The 27,623-nt window shown below is 43.2% G+C and overlaps 1 protein-coding gene and 1 long non-coding RNA gene across 4 annotated transcripts in view; one reads left to right on the top strand and one right to left on the bottom strand.

Moving 5' to 3' along the window:
* GOLGA5 (golgin A5) overlaps positions 1-4,632 on the bottom strand; it is a 33,372-nt gene extending 28,740 nt beyond the window's left edge. Inside the window, exons 1-2 of one of the 3 annotated variants that reach the window (XM_077908543.1) lie at positions 4,424-4,632; positions 1,951-2,524 (exon numbers count right to left, since the gene is read on the bottom strand). In XM_077908543.1, coding sequence (XP_077764669.1) covers positions 1,951-2,494 — 544 coding nt within the window. In that variant the 5' untranslated portion in view covers positions 2,495-2,524; positions 4,424-4,632. Of the gene's footprint in view, positions 1-1,950; positions 2,525-3,233; positions 3,382-3,927; positions 3,949-4,423 lie in introns of those variants that run through there. The other 2 variants (XM_077908545.1, XM_077908544.1) reach the window with 2 other exon arrangements.
* Positions 4,633-4,881: 249 nt separating this feature from the next.
* On the top strand, positions 4,882-9,516 carry LOC144320251 (uncharacterized). Its single transcript, XR_013385807.1, has 2 exons — positions 4,882-5,112; positions 7,029-9,516. It is a non-coding gene; the product is annotated as an uncharacterized LOC144320251 (long non-coding RNA).
* The last annotated feature ends 18,107 nt before the right edge of the window (positions 9,517-27,623 follow it).

Raw genomic sequence — 27,623 nt, 5'->3', positions numbered from 1 at the left:
TAGGAGGCCAGGGATGCTGCTGAACATCCTACAAAGGACAGGACAACTTCCAACAACAAAGATTTATTCTACCCAAAATGTCAGTAGTCCCAAGATTGAGAGACCCTGCCCTAAAGAAATAAAATTTAATCTTTATAACTTCCATGTATTGGGGTACCTGGGTGGAATGGTCAGTTAAGGGTCAGCCTTCTGCTCCGGTCATGATCACAGGCTCCTGGAATGGAGCTCCAAAGCGCCCCCATGGCATGGTGGGCTCTCTGCTCAGTGGGGAGTCTGCTTCTCCCTGTCCCTGCTACCCACCCCCCCACTTATGCTCTCTCCTCCTCCATGTCAAATAAATAAATAAAATCTTTTTTTTTTTTTTAAATTCCCATGTATTAACTGGTTCTAACCAGCTTTCCCTTGATCCATCCTTTGACAAATCTAAGAGGTTTTCCTTAAAAGTAAAAAATATTGTAACTTTCTTTGAATGACCTCTGTTAACACCACATTGCTATGTCACTTCCACCTTACACTGGCCTAGTAACCACCTGGAGAACAAAACAAAAATACCACATGCCATGGCTCTGTCCCCAGAAAGTCGGATTCAAGAAGTCTGGGGAGGAACCCATTTTTTATTAATCACACAAATGTTTCAAATGCAGGTCGTTTAGGGACCACTCTTTAAGAATGATGTGTACGAATAATGGGTTTAAACATGTAAACAGAGGCATACAAGGGCCTTTAGAAGCAGCTCCCAACCTTTGCTCCAACTTCATTTTCTTCACTACTGTCCCAGAGCAACTATTCTAATCAAACTTTTTAAAGATTCTCTGCACTGAATGCTGTCTCCAATCCTCCTTTTCTGGAAAACTTCTACTCCTTCTTTAAGTCCCAGCTCATATTACAGACCCCCCCGTGAATCATCACTTGATACCTTAGGCAATTAGTTCCTTTCTCCTTAGTGTCTCCACAATACTCCAACCGTATCTCAATTACTGTATTTACTATACTATATACTAATATACTTTATGTAAATTATCTGTTCACACATGTCTCACCCACCAGACCCTGCTGAGAGAAATGTAGGTGTGTGTACATAATTAGTCAACTGCTACTGCATGACCTGGACTTGAAAGCCCCCCAAACTTGCCTCTTTACCACTTTATCTTGAAGATACAAGACAGATTTTATTCACCAACAGCCAAGACTGTGGGAGAAGCTGTAACCTTTAAGAAAATAACCAGCTTCCGTTAATCATCATCTCTATAAAGAATCTCTGGAAGAAGCTATCATGTGTATTACTATTTTAAAAATGGTTCGTAAGTACTTGAATTACCCACGTTACCATGTTAACTTCATTTTTTGGGGGTGAGAAGATATACAGGTAGAGGCAATTTCACATCAAACTAAACAACTGAAAACACGAATTCTAAACTGTTACTTCACTACCATGTCAATGCCTTCAACCCTCCAGCTTGGATTGAAGTTCACTCTCTCAGCTTTACTTCTGAGGGATGCACGGGGAAAACACACACACACACACACACACACACACACATCCTCACAATCCAGGATATATATGATGTACAGCCTCTTATTTTATAATCCCGGAAAGAAATGAAATGAGACAGTCCCAAATCCAAAACTACATTTTCTTTCAGATTTCAAAACTGCCCTTTTTGTATTTTAAAATATCTTAGAAAATCATTCTGGACAGAATTTCTTAGATGCTAGGCTGGGCAAAGTTACCAAACAGACAGCATTTAAAGGTCCCTATTATAATAGTATATTGACTAATAGCATACCATGTTGTCACCCTTGTTTATACCACACATTTCAGAGACTGCCTCTGTACCAGTGGGAAAAGGTAACAAAACAGAAGATGAGAAACACTACCAGAACATTTCAGGCTATGATAACACATCCAATTTTCTTTACTCTAAAAGAAACAGAGGGCTGATTAACTACCATCACTTTGGCTCCCAGGAGGATTTTCCTCAATGGTTTTCACGGTGGTTTTGCTGGTGTTCATAGAACTGACAGTTGCTGTCCGAGAACTCTGAAAGACAGGTGTCTTGCTCTTTTCTTTTTTGATTTCCACCCTCCCGGAAGGCTCCTTCTGGGAACTATTAAGAAAGTCAAACAGCAGCTCATCATCAGGTTCTGACTTTTTTCTTCGAACGAACTGGGATGATGGCCTAGGAACAGATGCATTTTCAATAGGATGGGAAGCCTCCACTGGCGTCCTAGAGCCTACTTTTACATTTGCGGTGCCAGCTAAGATAGTGGCTTTCTGATTTCTAATGTTATCAGCTGCTGAGGAAATATATGTGGCTTTAGATTCAGTCTGATAAGTCAAATCTGTATTTTGCTGGAGTTCAGGATAGTCAGCATTTTTGTTATATATGATGTTGCTGGGGTTCTCTTTTCTACTGAGAGCTGTTGCAGCCCCTTGATCAACTCGATTTAAAAGATCTTCCGCCTTTCCCGCAAGATCGGCAAACCAGGACATGTTGGAAGCAGAAGAATGCTATCGGTGAACCTGTAAAAACGACATAAAGTGATTAGGATGGCATAACAGCAGAGCATAGCAGTTAGGACCAGGCTCCAGAGTCACACAATCGTGGACTGAAAGCCTAACCATGCCTCTTACTAACTATGTAACCTTGAGCAATCTACTTTGAACCGAGAAGCTTTATCTAGAAAATGAGGAAAATAAGTTTACTTACATTATAGGACAGCTTAAAGATGACATAATAGATTTAAAAAACTCTTTGCAAAATGCCTGACACACAGCAGACACTCATTTTAGTAACTGCCATTACCATAATAATTACACCTATCACTACGGTTATAACTATTTCAACAAAAGGCAAATATTAATGTACCAAATGCATTCAAAAAGCAAATAGTTGATATGGCAAAATTGCAGTACAACCAAATAAAAACAATTCCCTAAAGTTTGCCTTAAGGTGCTAAAACCTGAATAAACTTCTGATACTAAATCCATCCTTGTGTTAACATACAGCATGCGGTATTATCATGGATAATTTAGGTGTGCACGTAATCTGTGTAAAGTACACCTACAATAATTTACATACTCAGTACCTACTATGTGCACACTGGCTAAGTTCAGAATAAAAAAAAAAAAAAAAAAAGACTGCATGGCCATGTATCTGATGAGCAGACCTGAGCACTCACAGTGTGCCACAATGAATCAGAATGATGAATTAGTCCTTATAGAAGAATACCTTACAAATCAGTCAACAACCGCGTCTTGAATGTGCGCACTGCTCCTCTGGCTCGGAATGCTCTTTCACTGTTAACTCTTTCTTGTTCTTAGTCTCCAGTGTCATCTGCTTCAGACCCACCTAGGGGAGGTCCCGTCATTCTCTGTTCACATGCTACGCTTCTCCCTCACCACCCTCCACGTTTTACGTGGCTTTTTCCTGCCTCATTGTATGTATCACACATAATTTTTCACGACCACATTATGTGGTCAGCAGCAGTATTCCTTTTTCCACAAACGGGGAAAAGATTTGGAAAGATCCCAGAGTCTAGATGGCAGCTTCGCAACTCAAATCCAAGTTGGCCAAACCCACTCTTTTTACCCCCTGCCTTTCCATCTGGCCTCTCAGTATCTGAATAACCTCAAGAAGAAACTCAGCCTCTACACCTGCTCCCGACAAAAAGGGACTATTACCGGCCCGGGTACTGCACAGCGGGCGTGCCGGGACACGAAAGCGGAGGAGTCCGGCGGTGAGGCCCGGGGCTCCCACCGCGACCTAAAGTGTTCTCAAGGGGACGCTGGCGGGGAGTGGGCGGAGGACGAGTCTCGCCAGGAACGCAGTCAAAACACACTCGCCGATGCCCTTAACTCGCCTCCCGTTTCAAAGTCCATAGGGCTTTAAAGCAGAACCCCGCGCCTTAATATTGATCACCCACTTTCGGGACAAACACGGGTCCTGGGCACTTGCCCGGGTCGCAGCTCCAGCGGGCTTAAGAGGTCCGGTGCCCTCGGGCGATCTCTCAGGCGCGGCGCCCAGGGAACGGCCCACCCGGCGGCGAAGAGGGCGAAGAGGGCGACGGGGCCTGGCGGGGGGTCCGCACCCAGCAGCGGCAGCGCCCGCCCCGAGCCGGGCGTCAACACGGCGCGGGAGGCTGGGGCCAGCGGGTGGAGCCCAGGTAGGCGAGTCGCAGCCCCGCTTCGCCGCTCACCGCCCTCGCGAGCCACTGGGGCGGGCGGCGCGGCCAAGCCCGGCGGAGGCGGCGGGGACACGGAGGGGAGACGAAGGCACTGAGCACCTGCTGCCGCCCCGGGAGCTCGCCTGCCCGCCCCTCAGCCCCCGCACGCCGAGGGGTCGCGGCCGGTCCCGCGCCCAAGGCCGTTAGCGCCCGCGGAGGACCCGCCCGGCCCACTGCGCTCACGCCGCCGCCTCACCTGAGGACTCGGGAGCGGCTGCACTGCGGCCTCGGCGCCCTCCTGGGCCGCCCCCCGCAGCAGCCGGCGGCCAGAGGGAAGCTGCTCCGGGCCCCGCCGCGGCCCGGCTACTCTTCCGGGAGACGTGGAAGGGCGGCGAGGACCCCACAACAGAGTGGCCTCCGAGCTGCCTGAGCGGCCGGGCCGAGAACAGCCACCCGCAGGCGACTCCGGCGGCGGCACCGCGCGGGCGGCTGCGGGGACCTCGCCCTCGGCCACGCCCCCTTCCGCCCGGGGCGTGTGACGCAGCGCTCTCCCCGCGGACGTCGGCCCGCACGCGGCCGGCGAGGCCACGCCCCCTTCCGCCCGGTGCGTGTGACGCAGCGCTCTCCCCGCGGACGTCGGCCCGCACGCGGCCGGCGAGGCCACGCCCCCTTCCGCCCGGTGCGTGTGACGTAGCGCTCTCCCCGCGGACGTCGGCCCGCACGCGGCCGGCCGAGCACTGCAGGCCTCGCCCACCGGAGGCGGGGGGCCCCGCCCAGAAGGAGCTCGAGGCTGGAGTCGGGCGGGGGAGCTGCCGGTGGGCCCGCCAGCCTGCACCTGGCTCTTCCTCCTTCACTTGCCAGCTTTACGGATGAGGATGCAGAGGACCCAGGGCAGGATCCCTGATTTCTTGGAGTTTGCCTTCAGGTGGCGGAGACAGATATTAAGTAAGCCAATGACGGAGCGAGACAATTTTAAGAAGTGGGGGAACCGCTTTAAATGGTGTGATCACGGAAGGTGTCTCTGGGGAGGTGCCAGTTTGAGCTGAGACCCAAAAGATGGAAAAGACCTGTAAGAGGTCTTACCATACAGCAGAATGGTAGTTAGGTTATGCATACAGCTCATGGAATATTTGAAATTAGTCTAAAATCCACATTCAGTGATTAAACAAATACTCGGCTCCTGCTCTGGTGCACGGGATCGGGCTGATTGGGCTCTAATAACAAGCCTACAACGTAGTCCCAGGGATCCCCATTTTCAGATGGTGGAAACTAAGACGCAGGGAGATTAAGCAACTTGTCGAGGACCATCCTCATGAAGAGTCCACAGTCCTCGAAAGCCTGTGCCCTTAGACTCAGTGTTTTATTTTCTCCAATCGAATATTGGGAATGATTACAATTTTTTCTCTTCGCAAGTCAGATGTAGTCCAGTCTAGTGAATGGAAAAACTTTCATCAACAGCTGGAAGTAATAACAATAAATAATAATAATAATAGTATCTAACATTTCGGGATCCCTGGGTGGCGCAGCGGTTTGGCGCCTGCCTTTGGCCCAGGGCGCGATCCTGGAGACCCGGGATCGAATCCCACGTCGGGCTCCCGGTGCATGGAGCCTGCTTCTCCCTCTGCCTGTGTCTCTGCCTCTCTCTCTCTCTCTCTCTGTGTGACATTTCTTGAGCCCTTATTAAGTGCAGAATACTGTTACACATTGGTCATGCTTCATCTCGTTTAATTCTTACTACAATGGTAAGGAAGATGCGGTTATTACCTTGTGATAGGTGGTCTGGTTCCTAAGAGCTGTTCTATCAGCAATCTTGATCTTCCCCTCTCCTGAGAATAGCTAGTCGAGATAGGGCTGCTCCACCCCTGCGTCCAGGAAGGAAAAAGATGCAAAGCCACCCACATCTAACATGTCACAGGAGTGAAAAATAAACCTTTGCTTTTCGACGCCACTGAGATTTGGGGACTGTATCTCATACATCCTTACCTAATGAAATATGATTAATACCTCCATTTTACAGATGAAGACACAGATTCAGAGAGGCTGTTACTTTCCCATGATCACTGTGTGGCACATGCTGCATAGCTAGTTTGTGCAAGCATACCCTGAATGCCCATGTTGAAAATGTAGAGATCTTGTCCTCTGTCTCTATTCCTATCAAGCGGAATGTGCAGCAGAATGTGTTGTTCAGTGTTCAAGGTCAGGGCCCCGGGGGTGGCCAACCCAGAGTGTCTCCCTTGTAACAAAGTTCACATGTGTCAGGCCTTGATACTCTGGGAAGCGCTGGTCATAAAAAGAGGGGAAGGACCACTGAGAATTGCTAAGTTGCTGTGATGTAAAACTTGCTGCATGTAGATCCCAGCAGCGGATGCTTTGTCCAGTCGGCTGCTCCTACAGTCCCTATACATAACTTACAGGAAACCCTACATCTCAATCGCTGTCTCTGGGTCTTTTCTTGACCTCACCAGACCATGACCCACCCTAAGCTTAGAGTCTGCTAAGGTGCAGCTGCACAGTCACACAGGGTATAGGTAGTACATCTGGGATTCAAACCAGGTTAGTGTGGCTACAGAAACAATGCTCTTAACCATTGAAAGGGAAAGGATGAAAGAAGTTGAAGCAGAGCCCAATCTCCACGTCAAATGTATTAGCAGTGAGCAGGACCCCCAAAGGATGTTTACAGAATGTTCTAGGTGCTCCCTAAGAGGCTCAGCATATAGAGATCTGCCACCCTGAGGTCGTTGGAGCCAGGCTAGACCAGCCAGAGAAACAGCATAACCAAGAGAGAGAGGTTACAACCTTATCCAATAAGGAAGAAAATTTGCTCTTTTCTTTTCCCTTCCTTCCTGTCCTCATGCCACCAGAGGAACTAACTCCTTGAAAAAGAAAGGAGAGAAGGTATGTGAGGACCAGAGGGAGACCCCAGCCTCCACTCCAAGTCTCTAGTGCAACCAAGCTAGTCTGCTCCATGGACCAGGGAGGAGAACACTGAACAGAGCTGAAAAATAAGGTTTTGAACAAACAGGGCTGTGTTGTGACTTTTGGAATGGCAGAGCGAGGAACTCCGCAAATCCTCTCCCCAAATGGCAAATGATGAGACTGGAGAAAATTGTGCTAAAAAACCACTTCAGCTCCCTGGAAATCGATCATAGGCATGACACAAATTAAGAAACATTTACTCAAGAAAAGCTACTAAACTTTGTGTAGGAACAGTGAGCGTGCATGACATTTTAGCCCAGAGAATGTCCCAGTCTCCCCCCTCCATTTCCATGGAAGTTGTTCTTCCAGGGCTGGGAAAGCTGGGAAACGAGCAGCTTTGCTGCCAGAGAGGGCAGCTTGATTTGGAGCCAAGCCAGAAAAACCACATGACCAAGGGGAAGCCTCCATTTGGAACGCCAACTTCGCAGCTGCCCGCTGAGGTTGCCGTATTGGTTGGGCCAACAACTGATGAGAAGGCTTCCTAGAGGTTTAGCAGGGAGACCATCATGGGCTTTGATAAGCTCCCACATATACTGGTGGTCTGGGAGGCTGTGTAAGCTCAGGAGACTCTTGAGAGAGCCCTAGTCATCTGCTCATCCTGACTCAACATGAAGCCTTACGCTGTCACAGAGGAGACACTGGAAAACCCAGTAGGATAAAAGACAGGACAGACTTGTAAACTACCTGGCTTTTGAATAGTCAACTCATCACATACAGGGGGGACAAGAATAAAAGCTGATGTCGCATCAGGAACAATGGAGAAGGCAGTGGAATGGCATATATAAAGTGCTGAAGGAGGAAAAAAAACTGTCAAACAAGAATTCTCTAAAAAAATTATCTTTCAAAGGTGAAGTCAAGATAAAGACATTCCCAGATAAACACTGAGAGAATTTGTGGCGAGTAGATCTTCCTTATGAGAAATAAATAATATATAATAATATATGTAATACATAATAAACACTAAGGGAAATCTTTCAAATGAAGGGAATGCTACAGTAACTCGAATCTAAGTGAAGAAATTAAAAGAGCTGAATGTTAAATATTAGGACAAGTCTGTTCTAATAACTGAAAGTGACTGAAAGTTATAGAATCAGGCAAGATCATCTCAAAGAAACTATCATTCGGAGGGAAAAATGGGATCTCCTACAAATCAAAAGCATTGTCAAAGAGAATTAGTGGAAGAAATTATTTCCTGTCGGTGCCTCCACTGAGTTGGGATTTCCTAATAACCTGGTTACACTGACATTTCAGGGTGTTTGCCTCCCCCCTCAGTAAAAATATAAGCTCTGTGAGGGGAGTGTCTCCTTCTGTGTCTCCCACTAGCATTTTACAGCTGCGGCACTCTTCCTTCCACCCCATGCTTCTCCTTCATAGCATTTACACAAGTGTGATTACGTGAAGGAGGGCATGGAGTATCTTTCTGGTCTGTGGCTATATTAGCAGAGCTTAGGAAAGTACAAGGCATGGACAGATGCTCTGATGTGTTGAATAATGAATAATAGTGTACAATGAATTGAGACAGCATGGGAAAAGGGCAGAAATTGGATGATCCGGATTCTTATTTGGGATGTCAATTAGCTTCAAGTGCCTTTATCTTGCTGACCCTCAATTTTAAAACTAGAATATATTTAGGCTGAGAGTAAGAGACCTTGGTTCTGATCATAGTTCTAGTTCCTAGCTATGTGAGCTTGAGCAAACTGCCCCATTTCCCAGGTTTCATTTATGAAATGAATAATTGAACCAAAATTTATGGTCATAAGTTTGCAACCTCAATTAATTGCTTTTGTATTGTTTGTTTTGTTTTGGCCACAGCCAAGTGTTTAATTTAAAAACACGCAAACATACACTCATATTGTGCTGGCAGGAGTTACATTTATTGATAGAAATGTAAATTGATACAACCTCTATGAGGGCAATGTAGTAATGTATATCAGAATTTAAAATGTACAAGCTCCTTGCTGAGTTTGATATTCACATGAGGAAAAAAATGAATCTCATTCCCTTGCTATAGACCAAATGTTTGTGTAGCCCTAAAATTCATATGTTGAAATTCTAATCCCTGATGTGATGGTACTTGAAGGTGAGGCCTTTGACAGATGATTATGGCCTTGAGAGCAGAGCACTCTAGTGAGAAGACAACTGTCTATGAACCAGGAGCAGGTTCTCACCAGACACTACATCTGTTAGTGCCTTGATCTTAGACTTTCCAGCCTCCAGTACTGTCAGTAATAAATTCCTGTTATTTGTAAACCACCCAATCTATGGTATTTGTGAGAAAGCAGCCCATAAGGACAAAGATACTCCTACTTTACAGTGTACATAAAATCAGTTCCAAAGTGTGAAATGGAAAATAATAAAACTTCTACAAGAAAACAGGAGAATATCTTTATCGCCTTGAGATAGACCAAAACCAAAACCAAACCAAACGAAAAACCTTTTATGGGACACAACACAAAATATTAAATATTGACTATGAAATAAAAGATTGATAGTTTGGCTTTGTTAAAATTAAGGATTGCCTTCCATAAAAAAAAATTAAGAGAGTGAAAAGATAGCCAAAAATTGGGAGAAGATATTTACAATACATATATTTGAAAGGGATTTGTATCCACAATAGGTAAAGCTCTTTTATAAATCAATTAAAAAAGGGCAATCAACCTAACAAAAATAGACTAATATCTTAAATAATCAAAGAGAAAAATACATGCTTAGCCAAAAGCACATTAAAAGTGTTTTAATTGGCCAAAAGCACATGAGAAAGCTATTCATCATCAGAGAAATGCAAAGTAAAATCACAAGGAAATATCTTTATGCATACACCAGAATGGTGAAAGTGTAAAAGGATGGAAAATACCAAGATTAGTGAATTCATGGAGCTGCTAGAATGCGCAGGCATTGCTGACAGGAGTGTAAGTGGTAGAACTACTTTGGAAAATTGGGCTCTGTCTATTAAAGTTAAACATAGACCTGTCACCTGCTAGACCAAGACCTGACCTTCACTGCCTCTCTGTTTGTATTTACTTACTTTTGTCTTCCATTTTTCCTTAAGCTCTTCTTTCAGATTCCCTCTAAACTGAAAGACCTCTCAAGTGACAGGGACCACCATGACAAGACATCCGGCTGGCCCAGGCCACCCAGACCTTTTGAGCCAAACTACTGACTCACTCACGCCTATGCAGATGGGCCATGGAATGACCCCCATATGACCTACAATTACCTTTATCTTATTATAATACTAAAATCTACACCCGAGGAGGAGCCTTAGACTCATTTATGTAACACACATTTTACGCATAGGCATGTTTTCTTGAGGCACATGCGTGACTTTATGGTGGCCTTTACTTATGATGACAAGGCTTCACTATCTAAATGTCCATCTTATCCTTGTGTAAGGTGCAAGAGAGTGGTCTAGTTTCATTCTTCTGCATGTGGATGTCCAATTTTCCCAGCACCATTTATTGAAGAGACTGTCTTTTTCCAGTGAATAGTCTTTCCTCCTTTGTCGAATATTAGTTGACCATAAAATTGAGGGTTCACTTCTGTATTCTCTATTCTGTTCCATTGATCTATGTGTCTGTTTTTGTGCCAGTACCACACTGTCTTGATGACCACAGCTTTGTAGTACAACCTGAAATCTGGCATTGTGATGCCCCCAGCTATGGTTTTTTTATTTTAAATTCCCCTGGCTATTCGGGGTCTTTTCTGATTCCACACAAATCTTAAAATAATTTGTTCCAACTCTCTGAAGGAAGTCCATGGTATTTTGATAGGGATTGCATTAAACGTGTACATTGCCCTGGGTAACATTGACATTTTCACAATATTAATTCTTCCAATCCATGAGCATGGAATATTTTTCCATCTCTTTGTGTCTTCCTCAATTTCTTTCAGAGGTGTTCTGTAACTTTTAGGGTATAGATCCTTTACCTCTTTGGTTAGGTTCATTCCTAGGTATCTTATGCTTTTGGGTCGGTGTCCATCGAAAGATGAATGGATAAAGAAGATGTGGTTTATGTATACAATGGAATATTACTCAGCTATTAGAAATGACAAATACCCACCATTTGCTTCGATGTGGATGGAACTGGAGGGTATTATGCTGAGTGAAGTAAGTCGATCGGAGAAGGACAAACATTTTATGGTTTCATTCATTTGGGGAATATAAAAAATAGTGAAAGGGAATAAAGGGGGAAGGAGAAAAAATGAGTGGGAAATACCAGAAAGGGAGACAGAACATGAGAGACTCCTAACTCTGGGAAACGAACTAGGGGTGGTGGAAGGGTAGGTGGGCGGGGGGTTGGGGTGACTGGGTGACGGGCACTGAGGCGGGCACTTGATGGGATGAGCACTGGGTGTTATTCTATATGTTGGCAAATTCAACACCAATAAAAAATAAATTTATATAAAAATAATAAATGTCCATCTTAACCCTAAACAAAAGGTACCCATTCACCTTCTCTCGGGGAGTCATGGCTTTGGAAGCTATTCCCTATGATCTCCTTATTTGCTGCAAATAAATTTTACTCTGTGCGACAACTCCACTTGGTGTATCTGTGACTCACCAAGGAACAAACTCACTTGGATGAGGTTACAGGGCTAGTCTATACTGGGCTAAAAGCATGTGCAATGAAAACGAGGAGGCTATAACTCCAAGCAACAGCATGGGTGAATCAGACATAGTTGAGTTAAAAACAGTGTTGAGTTAAAAGAAGCCAGTTCAAAGACCACATACTTATAATTCCATTTACATGAAGATGAAGGACAGGCAAAACTAACCTGTGATTATGGAAGTTATAGTAGTAGTTACCTTGAGGGAGGGGGATAGATATTTTGTAGGAATGGTCAAGATGAGAGGTTTCTAGGCTGCTGATAATGCTCTACATCTTGAGTTTGGTGTTGATGGTAGGTGTGGGTACATACCTAAAAGTTCATTATGCACAATACTTAACATTTGTTCTTTTTCTTTTTTGCATCTATGTTGTATCTCAATTAAAAAATGCACACTCTTTAGGCTTTTAGGAAAATTAGGAAATTTTCCACTTTTAGGAAATTATACTACTGATATGCTTACACATATGTGAACTGACATACACCAAGTTATTAATTACAGTGTTGCTTACATAATAGCAAAGCTGGAAATGAGTTAAATATTCATTGATTGAAAAATCTTGGTACATTTAACCAATGGGATGTTGTGCAGCTGTTTAAAAAAACCACAGAAGCTCTTATGTAGGGATAGGAAAAGAGCTCTGATATCTGAACAATCTATGTTAAACTAAAACAAAAGCCCAAAAGGTAAACACACACACACACAAACTGGTGTCCATACATGCTACCATTTGTGTAGAGTGTATCTCTTGAAAGGTACTTTCTTTGAGGGGTATTTTCTTTGCCTCCTGGAGGAAACTTGATTTGGTATCAGGGGTGAGAGGGATGTTTATTCTTTAATGAATCCTCTTCTGTATGTACCCTCTACACTCTGTACCATGTGAATCTATTATTTTTTGAAAATAAATAATATTAATTTTTTTCTGAACTTTGAATATCCTAGGAGGCTGAATGTATTCCTCCACGTCCTTGTAGTCCTGCCTCTTGGAATCACATGATAGTCTTCATTTCTGTCACTTGCCCAGCTGGTACAGGCATCCCTTAGGAATTCTGTGGCCTTCATTTGAAGATTCCGTGTTCCTTCAGCTCCTGGGTTCTGTGGTTCTATTTCCTGTTGCACAGAACTGAAGAATGAAATTTGTGCATTTTTATCTTCCAGCAGCAGGAGGCACTGAGTACTTACAATACACATATGTGTGTTTGTGCGTATATATATTCTATCTGGATTGACAGGTAAAGGGGGTATTGCTGTGTCCTTTTGTTTATAGAGCACAGAATGTAATCTTCTCATGAATTGAGCCTGAATGATGCACATTTCCCATATCATCTGGAATGCTAAGCTGCTCCAAGCCCCTGATGAAACCTCCTAGATCCCCATCCATGCCCCTCCTTAGCCTGTCTTTATTCCTGCTGAGAGGTCCCCAACCCCCAGGTGACCCTGTATTGGCAGTGGGGCTGGGTGGAGAAGAGGCTATGTGTTGTCCTGGAAACAGAACCTGCCTGGGCATCAACACACAGCATTTTGTGCCTTGCTTTGGCATCATGCACAACTCCCTTGTACTCTCAGGGCCTCCTCAGTTTCTTCATCTGTAAAATGGGTGATTAGTGTTTTTTAAAGTATATGTGAGTGATCATCAAGCATAGAGTTCTTTCTTTAAAGGAAATCCTGTGTCTATGCCCAGTATGTAAAATATGTCAAAGTGGAGCAGTCCTGACTGAGGAGCGCGGATGAAGGCGGGTGGGAGCGGGGAGGAAGGTATGCAGAGCCCCACCCAGTCATTCCCTGCACCCCGTCAGGAGATAGCTCAGAAGAACTCCAAAGGAGTTGAATGTTGTGTTTGCAGCATCAAGTAATCTTTAAGTCTCCTCAAACTCTGAGATGCTGGGATTCTGTGGACTCAGGAGAATTTTTCTCCCTCCCTCAGCTAAATAGAAGAATCTAAACTGACAGTCTTCCCCAGAATAAAAGTTATTACCAGAGATAAATGTTATCAGAGAGACATACGTGTCTGGTAGGGCAACATTTAGTTAACTAACGTCTGCCTTTTTTTTTTTTTTTTTTTTTACTGCCCCATGAAGTGCATTCCTTCCCTCAAAACCCCAGTCCCTGCCCTCTTCTCCTTCCTTCAGGATGGACATCCATACCACATTTTCTCTGATCGGCTTTGGAATTCCCATGTCTGTGTGGATTCCCCATACATATGAAATTAAGTTTGATTTTCTCCTGTTCACGTCACATGTCAAGTGGATTCTTGGCCTCCCTAGAAGGACCTTGTAGGGGACAGGAATTCTCACTCCCCAACAGGACTGAATTGTGTGCACCCTGAGTTCAAATGTTGAAGCCCTGACCCCCAATATGACTGGACTTGGAGACAGAGCATGTTCGAGGGTAGTTAAGGTTAAATGAAGTCATAAGAGTGGGGCCCTGTTAAATCGGATTAGTCCCCTTTTAGGAGGAGATACCAGAGTTCCTCCTTCCCTACCAAGTGAGAACACAGTGAGAATCCTGCCATCCCTGCCTCTCATTAGAGATTCACCTGCTGGATTTAGCATCCGTAGATGTTTTTTGACTGGATTAATGACAGCCAAATGATGATTTTATGATTCCATCTCTCTTCTCACATTGATCAGGTAACATTCCACTGCAGGAAGTGCTTTTCTTTCTCACTCATCCTTTCATTTATTGATGTCAATGTAGATGTATGGATTCCTGCTTCATTCAACAGAGTACAATCTGTTTCTTTCGCTAACTACTAGAGGGGCATCTGGGTGGCTCAGTGGTTGAGTGCCCGCCCACCTTTGGATCATGACCCGAGCTCAGGACGTGATCGTGGGGTCCTGGGATCGAGTCCCCAAAGGGAGCCTGCTTCTCCCTCTGCTTGTGTCTCTGTCTCTCTCTGTGTCTCTAATGAATAAATAAAATCTTTTTTAAAGAGTTGCCCTAGAATCTAGCTGCTTTGTCCCATTGACATGTCACTCTCACGAGAGCATTTTCCGATACCACAGCATGTTTTCGGCTTATTATAGACTTACTGTGCCTCACTCCAAAAATCAGTCACTTCTCCAAGGGTCCCTTGTTCACTTGGCTAGAAAAAAGATTGGCACTTAGAACCCAAGATCTGAGTGTTGGGTTTGTTCATTGTTATTTGCTGTCTATTTTTATATCTATCTTTTATTTTGGGGAACAGGAGTTCAGCAGTACCTCCACTTCCAATCCAACACCACAGAGGTTCATTCTAGATTTTTCCTTAAGATTTGGAACTCTCCCCCGACAATGAGAAACTTGCCTCCCATTATCAATTATCCTCAATATATTTATGTATTCGCTCAATCCCACTTCATGTAACTGAACTCTCAGCTCTGCTCTGTCATTGGCCAATGTGGCCACCTTCCTTCCTGAGGCCCCAACTGCCAGGTTGCTGATCTGTGGGGTCTCTCACCTTGTCTGGACTCTGACAGCTGTTGAGGCACCTCCAAACTTGGCTGTCTTCCTCACCTGCACCTGCCCAATCTTTTCAGCTGGATTATTAGGGAATGGAGCAAAGAAGGGACATGGGGACCCATATGAATATCTCACATGGGGGGTGCTTGGGTGGCTCAGTCAGTTAAATGTGTACCTTCAGCTCAGGTCATGATCTCAGGGTCCTGGGATCAAGCCTCACGTCGGGCTCCCTGCTCAGCGGGGAGTCTGCTTCTCCCTCTGCCTGTGCCCCTCCCCCTGTTCATGCTCTCTCTTTCTCTCTCTCTAATAAATAAGTTAAATATTAAAAAAGAATATCTCACATAAATATAAAACAAAATTAAATTTAAAAAGAAATCCTTCAAATCCAAAGCAAAAATGAAATAAAATCTGTGTATTGAGTTGTGGTATCACCACACAAGTAGAAACTATTTCAAGTGACTTTAAAATGAAATTATTTGACTGCACATTCTCGTAGATATACCCTAAGTACAAAAAAGAGCTGTAAGAAAACTTAAACAAATTTTAGTAATGACCCAGAAGTTCTATTCCTTAGTGTATACCCAAAAGTCATAAAATATATGTTCAAATTTTATGTCCAAATATATGTACAAAAATTTATATGCAACTGTTTATAGAAGTGCAGTTCTTAATAAACAAGTGGAAACAACCAAAATATCCATCAACTGTTGAATGGATTAAAAATGTGGCACATTCATACAATGGAATATTGTTCAGCCATTGATATAACGAAGTATTGATATAACGAAGTATTGATATAAACCGCAATGCAGATGAACATTGAAAATATTCCACTAAGTGCTTAAAAAATCCAGACACAAGGGGCACCTGGATGGCTCAGTCAGTTGGGCGTCTGACTCTTGATGGCTCAGGTCATGATCTTGGAGCCATGAGGTCATGGAGTCATGGGACTGAGACCCACATTGGGCTCTGCACTTAGCACGGTATCTGCTTATCCCTCTTACTCTGCTCCTCCTCCTGCTCTCATTCTCTTTCTTTTTCTCTCTCAAATAAATAGATATGATCTTTGAAAAAAAACTCCAGATACAAAAGAACACAATTGCATGATTCCATTAGAGCTGACCCTTGATCAACACAGATTTGAACTGTACAGGTCCACTTATACACAGATTTTCACAGATTTTTAAAATATAAATACAGTATGATGCTATAAATGTATATTCTCTCCCTTATGATTTTCTTAGTAGTTTTCTTTTTTTAAAAGACTTTATCTATTTATTCATGAGAGAGACACAGAGAGGCAGAGACACAGGCAGAGTGAGAAGCAGGCTCCCTGTGAGGAGCCTGATGAGGGACTTCATCCCAGGACCCCAGGATCACGACATGAGCCAAAGGCAGATGCTCAACCACTGAGCCACCCAGGTGTCTCCATTTTATTTGTTCTAGCTTGTATTATTATAAGAATATAGTATGTAATACATATATAAAATCTGTGTTAAATGATTCCTTATGTTATCAGTAAGGCTTCTGGTGAACAGTAGGTTATTAGTAGTTAATTAAGCTTTTGGAGAATCAAAACTTATACATGGAGTTTTAGCTGCATGGGGGGTCAGCACCCCAACCCCTGCATTGTTCAAGAGTCAGCTGTATATGAAATGCACAGAATAGTCAAACACAGTGACAGGAAGTAGATTAGCGTTTGCAGGGGTTGGAGGTGGAAGAGAATGGGGAGTGACTGCCAATGGGTATAGGATTTCTATGGGGGATGGAATTCTATCTGATTCTGGAATTACATCGTGAGGTGTTGGCTGCACAATGTTGTGAATATGGTAAAAACCATAGAATTATATACTTTAAAAGAGTGAATTTTATGTGAATTGTATATCAATGAAGCTGTTACTTAAAAAAGAGATAGAGAGGTAACCAGGCACGAGGTGCTTCCTGAAGAAGCATTCTCATAAAAAAATTAGCATCTGAATCTTAATTAAGCCTTCAGGGAGAAACATGTTAACACCATGGAGGTACAATAAGCAACATTCAAAATGAGAGAAACTCTATAGGACAAATTGATTTTCTCAACAAACACATTTGAAAATAAAAAACAGAAGGGATCCCTGGGTGGCGCAGCGGTTTGGCGCCTGCCTTTGGCCCAGGGCGCGATCCTGGAGACCCGGGATCGAATCCCACGTCGGGCTCCCGGTGCATGGAGCCTGCTTCTCCCTCTGCCTATGTCTCTGCCTCTCTCTCTCTGTGACTATCATAAATAAATAAAAAAATTTAAAAAAAAAAACAGAAACTATAACAAAAACGAGAGAGAGAAGCAGAGACAAGAGACCTATAGATTTGTATGTATGGATGGATCTTACTTGGATATTCTTTCAAACAAAAACAGAAAAAGAAAGAAAGAATGGGAAATTTGAACAATGGCTGGATTATAGTGGTATTGAGAAATTATTTAAGGTGTTAATAGTGCTAAGATTATGGTTTTTTTTTTCTTTAGAGAGAGAGAGAGGAAGGGAGGGGCAGAAGGAGGGGAAGAGAGAGAGAATCCCAAGCAGACTCCCCACTGAGCACAGAGCCTGACATGGGGCTTGATGGCACAATCCTGAGATCATGACTTGAGCTGAAAACAAGAGTTGAGTGCTTGACCAATGGAGCCACCTTGGCACTCCAAGATTGTGTTTTTAAAAGAACTCTTTTGTGTTCATGAGATAGTTCTGTATCTTGACAGCTTGATTGTGGTGGTGGTTGCATGAATCTATATAAGTGATAAAGTTACTCCTTTCCTGAATGATATAAAAGAAAGTAAGGGGCCCTGGAAGTCTATTTGTATAAATTCTCCCTTAGAGAAGTCTCCCTATTTGTATAAAGTCTCCCTAAGTCTCCCTAAGCGTCTCCATGCTTGTGGAGTGTATACATATATTCTGCATCATTCTTCATTGAGTCAGGGGCTGTCTGCTCATCTACGAAAGCATGATGGTGTCTAGCATATTCTTAAATATAGTGCTTTGTTAGCCATTTACTGCTTCCTGTTTTGATTTTTTTTTTTTTTTTTTTTAGTTTCTCAGTCAGCAGTCTTTTATTCAATCAAGTGCTTTGCTATAGAAAAAGAAGGAAAAAGAGGAACTCTGGCCTCCTGTTAACTAGTTTTATTTTTGAGTTCATGTTAATTATTGTTTCTGTATTTTGCTGAGCCTCACAAGCCAGCCTTACTATTTATGCAATTCAGCCCTTGCTGGGGGAAGTCACGGGTTCCAGGATACCAGCCAAAGACAATGGTGGCTTTTGCCAATGTTGTTTCATGCTCGTTGGGGGCTGAAGATTGAAGATGTGGAAAGAAATAATACCGATAACATTTCTTTGATTTACTGAACCCTAAAATTAAGAAAGAAGCTTTATTTAGGAGAGGAAGTATAAGAAAATAAAACAGGGTGATACCAGGAACTTGATTCTGCAAGTGATTTTGAGGGCATGACTTGAGATCAACCCATTTAGTCCAAAGTCTTAGACTCTATCACTTGTAGCAACATCTAGAGAGGCATCTAGGCTGAAAACCAGAAGAGCTATCTTCGAGTCTTGGTTTGTGGCCAACTTGCTGCATACTCTTAGGTGTCGTGTTTCCTTCAATATCTCAATTTCTTTATTTGCAAAACCAGCGTCCTCGGCCCTGTCATCTCCAAAGTTATTCAAGTTCCAAAATTTTATATCCAAAAGTCATAAAAGGGTCTTCATCTATTCTAGAAAGATCATCAGAAGTTTGAATCAAAGGGCTCTTCTGGCCAGCTCCCATTCATTTATTTCTTTGGTATTCAGCCAACATTTGCTAGGTGCCTAACAATGTCTTGAGGGACTGGATAAAAACACGTAACTGACTGCTGTCCCTGGACTAACCTGTGATTTCTGAGCAAGATTATTGCTGGGAGGAAGAAAACATGTTTTGAAAGGTTTAAATAGATTTTTTGTTTCTACTGGGGGCAGGTCCTATTATTGCTTTGTTGGGGGAAGACTATGTGAGTAATGATAAGAGTAAATGATTCCATGTAGTGCTTCCCATATGCCAGATGCTATACTAAGTCCCCTTCAAATTTCTCAAAATAGAATGCAAGGGTGGTATTTTTATTAATCTGATCTTATAGATGGGGGAGCTGAGGAATGCACAGCTTTTAAAAACTTAATAAAAAAAACTTAATCAAGATGGCATACAATAAGTCGTAGAGCTGGATTTGAACCCATATCCCTGGCAAATTGTATTCTTAAGTTCATTCGCCAATGCTTCCCTAAACAAGTCTGTTAGTAACATAAAAGTGAGCCTAGGATTACCTTACGACCCAGTGAATTGGTTTCCCGTGGCACCTGTAATAAATTCCCGCTAATTTGACAGCTTAAGATAACAAAAATTTATTCTCTGATAGTTCTGAAGCTCAGGAGCCCAAAATGGGTCTCACTGGTTTAAAATCAACGTGTTGACAGGATTACATTCCTTCTGGAGGCCCTAGGAGGGAATTATTTGCCTTTCTCGGAGGCTGCCTATGCTCCTCGACTCCTGGCTTTCCTCCATCTACAATAGTCCCCAATACCCAGATGAGTCTTTCTCACGCTGCATCACCTGACACTGGTGACTTTTATCTCCCCTTTTTCATTATAATAACCCTTTTGATTTCATTGGGCCCACTTTGATAATCCAAAATAATTTCCTCATCTCAAGATCCTTAACCATCTCTATAAACTTTCTTGCCATATACAGACACGTATGTACAGGTTTCTCAGGTTTAGGATGTAGACGTTGTCTGGGGGCCATTATTCTGCCCACCACACCCAGCAATTCTACTTGTAGCATACACCCAAGAGAATTGAAAACATTAAGGGAAAAAAAAACTTGTATACAAATGTTCACAGTAGCATTGTTTATAATAGTCAATAAACAGAAACAACCTGAATGTCCAGGGATAGACAAGGTGTGGTATATCCTTACAATACGGTATTATTGAGCCATAAAATAGAATGAAATATTGGTACATGCATAGATGGACACTGAAAATATTATGCTAAGTTCAAGAAGCCAGACACAGAAGACCTCATACTACATGATTCCCTTAGATTAAATGTCCAGGAAAGGCAAATTTATAGAGATGGGAAGTGGATTCATGTTCAGGGTGGGAATGAGGAATGACTGGAAATGGGCATAAAGGATCTTTTGGAGGTGATGGGAAATATTCTAAAATTAGATTGTGGGGATGGTTGCACAACTTTACATACTATAAATTATTGAATCGTGCACTTAAAATGAATGGAGGGGCACCTGGGTGGCTCAGTTAAGCATCTGACTCTTGACCTCAGCTCAGGTCTTGATCTCCGGGTCATGAGTTCAAGCCCAGCATTGGGCTCCATGCCCATTGTGGAACCTACTTTTTTTTTTTTAAATGAATGTATTGTATGATATTTAGATTATATCCCAATAAAGCTTTTTTTTTTTTTTTAAACGAGAAACACAGGACACAGTGCTTATGCTGAAGCCAAGTTGTCAACCTTTTCTTTTTTTTTTTTTAAAAGATCTTATTTATTTATTCATGAGAGAGGGAGAGAGAGAGAGAGAGAGAGAGAGAGGCAGAGAGGGAGAAACAGGCTCCCTCAGAGAAGTCTGATGTAAGACTCGATCCCAGGACCCCAGGATCACGCCCTGAGCCAAAGGCAGACGCTCAACCACTGAGCCACCCAGGCATCCCACCAGCCCTTTTCTTAACAAGGACTGTCTTTCATTCTGAGATTATTTCCTTCCTACTTTTTAAAGTTAATTTATCTTTCTTTTCTGAAAGTGATATGATAGAAAATGGCAGTAATAATAGTGGTTCTTTTCATTGTCTTTCCTTGTAAAGTAAAAAGTAAACATTTTGTGTTGGTTTTCTTTTTTTTTTTTTTTTAAGATTTATCTACTTTTTAGAGGGTCTCACACAGAGAGTGTGAGCAACGGAAAGGGCAGAGGGAGAGAGAGAGAGAATCCTCAGGCAGATGCCCTGCCGAGCACACAGGGCTTGATCCCAGGACCCAGAGATCATGACCTGAGCTGAAGTGAAGAGTCGGCCATTTAACTAAAGGAGCTACCCAGGTTCCCCTAACACCATGTCAATTCTTGAATGTTTGTAAAAACTGTACTGATATGTGAAGTCCAGGAGTCCAAGGAAGCTCTAGACCAGCTGATCTGTTAAAGTGGGAAGAGGTCTGAGGGATCATTGAATTCAACTCTCTCATTTTCAAGATGAGAAAGAGTTGAAGGCTATGGCAGTGGAACCCCTCGTCCAAGGTTGCCCAGCCAGTGTCTGGTCGTTCATTTGTGTCCACTCTCACTGCAAACCTCTCCCCTCCCCGCAGAGGTGCCTTTGATTTCATGAATCTAAGAACTCTTTTGTCAATCTGCTTATCAGTACACACTGAGGTATGATATTCTGGCTAGGTTAACATGTTGAGAGGCTTTGCCAAGGACACAGTTCAAAGGAAATGCTTGGCTCCACTGAGTGGATTAATCTGGGTAAGTCACCTGATCCAGACCAGTCCACATCATCACATGACAATCAAAGGTTCTGAGGTGCATCTGCCAAATGACTAAGAAGTGCTTACTGGACTAAAAGAGAAGATGTTGACTATTTGTGTTGGTAACTAAGGGCACTTCCCCAAGACTCAGCCGAGTGGGACATGTGACTTGTAACCCCTGGGGTTGGACCCCGACCTGAATTCTCGATTTCACCCTTGCTTCTGAAAATACACTGCAAAGGCACCTATGGAAATGTCTGGACCCCCAAGGCTAAAGGCACTTGGGGAATGCAAAGATGAATCCGGTATTTCTGTTTTTCTCTTTTTATTTACACCAAGTCTTGTTCCAGAAAGAAGGCAGTTTCAGAGGATACAGAAAATACAGGGAGCCTTAATTAGATGGGGAGTGCTACTGAAGTTATATAAATATGGAATCGTGTTCTGACCTGAAACCTAACTTTTTTTTTAAGACTTTATATATTTGTCTGAGAGAGAGAGAGAGAGAGAGAACAAGCAGGGGGAGCAGTAGGCAGAGGGAGGGAGAAGCAGACTCCCACTGAGCAGGGAGCTCAATGCAAGACTCAATCCTAGAACCCTGGGATCATGACCTGAGACAAAGGCAGACACTTAACTGACTGAGCCACCTAGGGAGCCTTGAAGCCCAATTTTTGTTTTTAATTTTTATTTATTTATGATAGTCACAGAGAGAGAGAGAGAGGCAGAGACACAGGCAGAGGGAGAAGCAGGCTCCATGCACCGGGAGCCCGATGTGGGATTCGATCCCGGGTCTCCAGGATCGCGCCCTGGGCCAAAGGCAGGCGCCAAACCGCTGCGCCACCCAGGGATCCCCCAATTTTTTAATGAAAAATGTCTATTGAAAGTATTCAGCTAAAATTTGTATACCTTTTAGCTCTATAGTACAAACTTTAAAACGTAATGATCTTATTGTAATTTCTATACCACAAAAATCACTCTTTTAAAGGTGTAAAGTGGCTTTTAGAGTATTCACAGTTGTGCCTTCATCACCAATATTTAATTTTAGAAGCTTTTCATCACCCCAGAAAGGAAACTGTATGTGTTAGCAGTCATTCCCCATTTTCTCCCAGCCCCTCACAACCAGTATTTTCTGACTCCGTGGATTTGCCTAAGGGACATTTCATATAAATGGAATGAGGCAATGTGGCCTTTTGTAATTGGCTCCCTTCACTTTTCAGAGTGTTTTCAAGGGTCATCCTTTTTCAGTAAAACTTTTTAAAAATATAAATAAGTCAAGAGAATGAGAAGACAAGCCACAGACTCAGAGAAAAATATTTGCAAAAGACATATTTGATAAAGGACTTACCCAAAATAGGGATGCCTGGGTGGCTCAGCAGTTGAACGTCTGCCTTTGGTTCAATTCATGATCCTGGGGTCCTGGGATCAAGTTCCACATCGGGCTCCCTGCAGGGAGCCTGCTTCTCCCTCTGTCTGTGTCTCTGCCTTTCTCTCTGTGTCTCTCATGAATAAATAAATAAAAATTTTTTTTAAAGGGCTTATCCAAAATACACAAAGAACTCTTAACTCGTAACATTGTTTTCTCAACAATGAGAAAATGAACAGCACAATTAAAAAAATGATCCTGGTTGGCTCTGTGGATGGGGCATGTGACTCTTCATCTCAGGGTTGTGGGTTTGGGCCCATGTTGGGTGTGTAGATTATTTAAAAATAAAATCTTTAAAAAAATGGTCAAAAGACCTGGACAGACACCTCACCCAAGGAGATACAGGGATGGTATATAAACATATAAGAAGATGCTCAATATCATGTGTCATTAGGGAATTGTAAATTAAAACGACAGTGAGATACCACTAACTACGCATAGATTGGCTTATATCGCAAACACCAATGACACCACATGCTTGTGAGACAACGTAGAACAAGAATTCCTGTTCATTGCTGGGGAGGATGCAAGATGGAACAGTGACAGCCACTTTGGAAGACACTTTGGCAATTTCTTTCAAAACTAAACATACTCTGGCCATACGATGTATTTACACCAAGAAGCTGAAAACTTAGAGCCACAGAAAATCACCACATAGATGTTTACAGCAACATTATGCATAATTGCCAAAACTTGGGGACAACCAAGACATCCTTGCATAGATGAACACATAAATAAACTGTGGTATATCCAGCCCATGGAATATTATTTGGCACTGAAGAGAAATGAGCTATCAAACTGTGAACAGACATGGAAGAAACTTAAATGCATGTAACTAAGGGAAAGAAGCCAGTCTGGGGCACCTGGCGCAGTCAGAAGATCATGCAACTCTTGATCTGAGGGTTGTGAGTTCAAGCTCCATGTTGGGTATAGAGATGAGTTAAAAAAAAAAAAAAAAAAAAAGCCAAGAGTGTGAGAGGGCTACACACCATAGGATTCTAACTCTGACTTTCTGAAAAAGGCAAAACTATAGAGACAGTAGAAAGAGATCAGTAGTTGCCAAGGGAGGGAAGGGATGAATAGGCCACGTACAGGGGATTTTTAGGGCAGTGAAACTATTCTGTTTGATACTGAAATGGTGGCTACCTGTCATTTTACCTTTGTCAAGATCCATAGGGCGTACAACACCAAAAGTGAACCCTGATATAAGCTGTGCTCTTTGAGTGATGGTCACGGGTCAGTGTAGGTTCATTGACTGTAATAAATGGACCAAGATGTTGATAGCTGGGGAGGCCATGTGCATATGGGAGATGGGGACCTCTATAGAAACTCTCTGTACTTTCAGCTCATTTTTTAAAAAAGATTTTATTTATTTATTTATTTATTTATTTATTTATTTGAGAGACAGAGAGCGAGAGAGAAAGCACAAGTGGGGGATGAGGGGCAGAGGGAGAAGCAGACGTCCCACTGAGCAGGGAGCCTGATGCAGGTCTCGATCCTGAGACTCTGGGATCATGACCTGAGCCAAACGCAGATACTTAACCGACCAAGACCCCCAGGTGCCCTATTTCAGCTCAATTTTGCTGTGAACCTAAAACTGCTCTAGAAAAGCAGTCTATTAAAAACAAATAAATGAATAGAACAGTACAGACGTGTTTCCGATTACCCTAGAACCTCCTCCTCTTCTATCATTGCCTACTAAATTTACTGAGTCCTCACCAGACCTCTGCAGAAGACTCATGTGGCTCTTGCTAGATCTGCTTTAGGGGTGACAGTGCATGTTGCAATACAGCCCCCTGCTCCTCCTCTCCCAAGGGTGAGCCTATGCAGGCCTGCCTGGGTGTTCTGGAACAGAATTTGAAATAAAAACCTTACATAGTTCTGTTTTCTCTCTTGGTAAGGTTCAACAATCACACAGTTACCCTCAGATGGGCAGGAAATATTGTGTTCTCCATTCCCTTCCATATTGTGTTCTTCTATTTCCTTTCCAGATGGTGTTGATGGGTCTTGTAGGGTAAAGGGCAAGGAAAGGGAGGCAGTTTAAGGTTGCCAATTAGAAGCACCTCAGGGATGCCTGGGTGGCTCAATCAGTTGAGTCTGCCTTTGGCTCATGTCATGATCTCAGGCTCCTCAGATCGAGCTCTGAGTTGGACTTCCTGGTCAGAAGGGAGCTTGCTTCTCCCTTTCCCTCTGGCCCTCACCCCTGTTGGTGCTCTCTCTCTTGTTCTGCTCTCTCTCTCAAATAAAGAAATAAATAAAATCCAAAAGAAAAAAAAAAAAAAGAAGAAGAAGAAGCATCTCAGATTCTTCTGGTTTAAATCACTTTCTAGCACTGTTTTTTGGAAAAGTGATCAGTCTACCTTCTGGGTGGCAGAAATGTCTGGTTGTTCTCAAATATCTATTTTCTCTTTCTCCCTTTAATAATAGAACCCTTGAGTTTTAGCCAGGACCATGGCAATGCCCAACTACATTTCCCAGCCTCCCTTGAAGCCAGGTATGGCCCTGTGATTCGGTTCTGGCCAATAGGACATGATACATATACATATTGGGGAATGGAACACGATGTAGAGCAATCTTGGACCAGATGAAGCCAACAGTCTAGGAACGGAAGAACTCAAGACAGAGGAGCCTGGGTCCCTAATACCAAGGGCTCTGGACTGCTAACACTTGGAGTACTTCATGACAGACAAATCTTCTCTATCTTGTTTATGTCACTGTTCACTTTGAGACTTTGTCATAGTTCCTGTCCCCTCTTCTCTTTCCCAGATGGTGTCTGGAGACAGGGTAGACTGAGGTAACCTGTGGCCAGGGAGAAGGGCCCTTTTTCAATGTTATCCTCCAAGATTTACTGGTCTCTGCTGCCTGGACACTTACTTGGGTTAGTTCTCTGGCATACGGCAGGGGTGCCTACCTGGCTGGTCCCACTTAGGTTCTCAGATGCTAAACTGGGACTTGCTCCTGGCTCTATGGTGCTGCTCTACAGTTTGCTTCTATACTTTGTGCTTGATGAGCCACCAGGAGCTCTCAGCTGCCTTCTCCAAACTCTGCTGGGGTAGGTCAATCATTCTGGGCTGCCCTTCAGAACACCCGCACAGCCACACATACACCTTTCTCAGCCATTTCTGAACTATCTTATGAAAATGTGAGCCTTTGCTAGAGGGACATGAAAATTCCTGGCTTTTATTGGCCTTGAAAATCCTTATTGACTAGCACTCCCCCAAGAAAATTTTGGACAGATTTTCTCTTCTCGATGGATGACAGTATATCCAGATCATCTCTTTCTCTTTCCCTACTCTGTGACATTGGGTTAGGTTCCGGTACTCTTCCTCCATGAAAAAGTTCAAGGCTTCCCTCAGTACAGTCAACCGGGGGCAATTTTGTCTCCTAGAGGACATTTAACAATGTCTGGAGACGTTTTAAGTGTCACAGTTGGGGGAGGGCAGGCTGCAACTGTCTAATCGTGGAGGTCAGGGATGCTGGTAAGCATCCTATAACACACAAACGTTAACAGTCTCCTACACAAAGAATTATCTACCTTGAAATGTCAATTGTGCCATGGTTAAGCAGCCTGGCTTAGCCATTGAAAAGAACTCTAAGGTGATAGGATTTGCACAAAATGATAAAGAACCAGGGATCCCTTGGGTGGCTCAGCGGTTGAGAGCCTGCGTTCAGCCCAGGGTATGATCCTGGAGTCCCGGGATCGAGTCCCACATGAGGCTCCCTTCATGGAGCCTGCTTCTTCCTCTGACTGTGTCTCTGCCTCTCTCTTTCATGAATAAATAAATAAAATCTTAAAAAAAAAGAAAAAGAACCAGGTTTCACAATCTCTGCACTACAGTTCTGAAGATCAGCCTCATATACCACATTCAGCTCTTCCAAAGAACTTGGAGCCAGGCTTTTCCAAGGCCAATCAGCAAGCACATACTGAGCACTTCTTGTTTACCAGGTACTGAGCACCAGAGGCACTAAGGTAAGCAAAACATGCACAGTTTTTGTCCTCTTGGAGCTCACATTCTAGTGGAGACCCACATAATAAATAAACAGTGCACTCCTGCACTATTGCCTGGTTGTGACCTTGAGCATGTCAATTAATGTCTCCAGCCTCAGTTTCTTCATCCATAGAATGGGCTAATAATAGTATCCACCATATAGGGCTGTTTCTCATGGGGTTGTCATGAGGATTAAAAGAATATGTGTAAAGCTTTTAGATCACAAGAGAAAGAAAACCGGGTAAGAGGATAGGGAGTGGTAGATGGAACCCTGGAGAGAGAGCCTGGGGTGGGTAGGGCTGTCTATTCCATGTAATATTTAATAAATATTCAAGAAAGCCTTTCTGAGAGAATGACATTTGACTCAAGTGAGGAAATACCTCAATTAATACACAAATACCAGTTTCAAGCGGATTAAAGACCCCAATGAAGTGGCATTACATATCAGGTTGGTAAAAAGTCTACAATACTAAGTATTGGTGGGGTCATGCGGCAA

This window comes from Canis aureus, chromosome 9 (assembly GCF_053574225.1).
Source record: "Canis aureus isolate CA01 chromosome 9, VMU_Caureus_v.1.0, whole genome shotgun sequence".
Lineage (NCBI taxonomy): Eukaryota > Metazoa > Chordata > Mammalia > Carnivora > Canidae > Canis > Canis aureus.
This window is presented reverse-complemented; position numbering and strand designations above follow the sequence as displayed.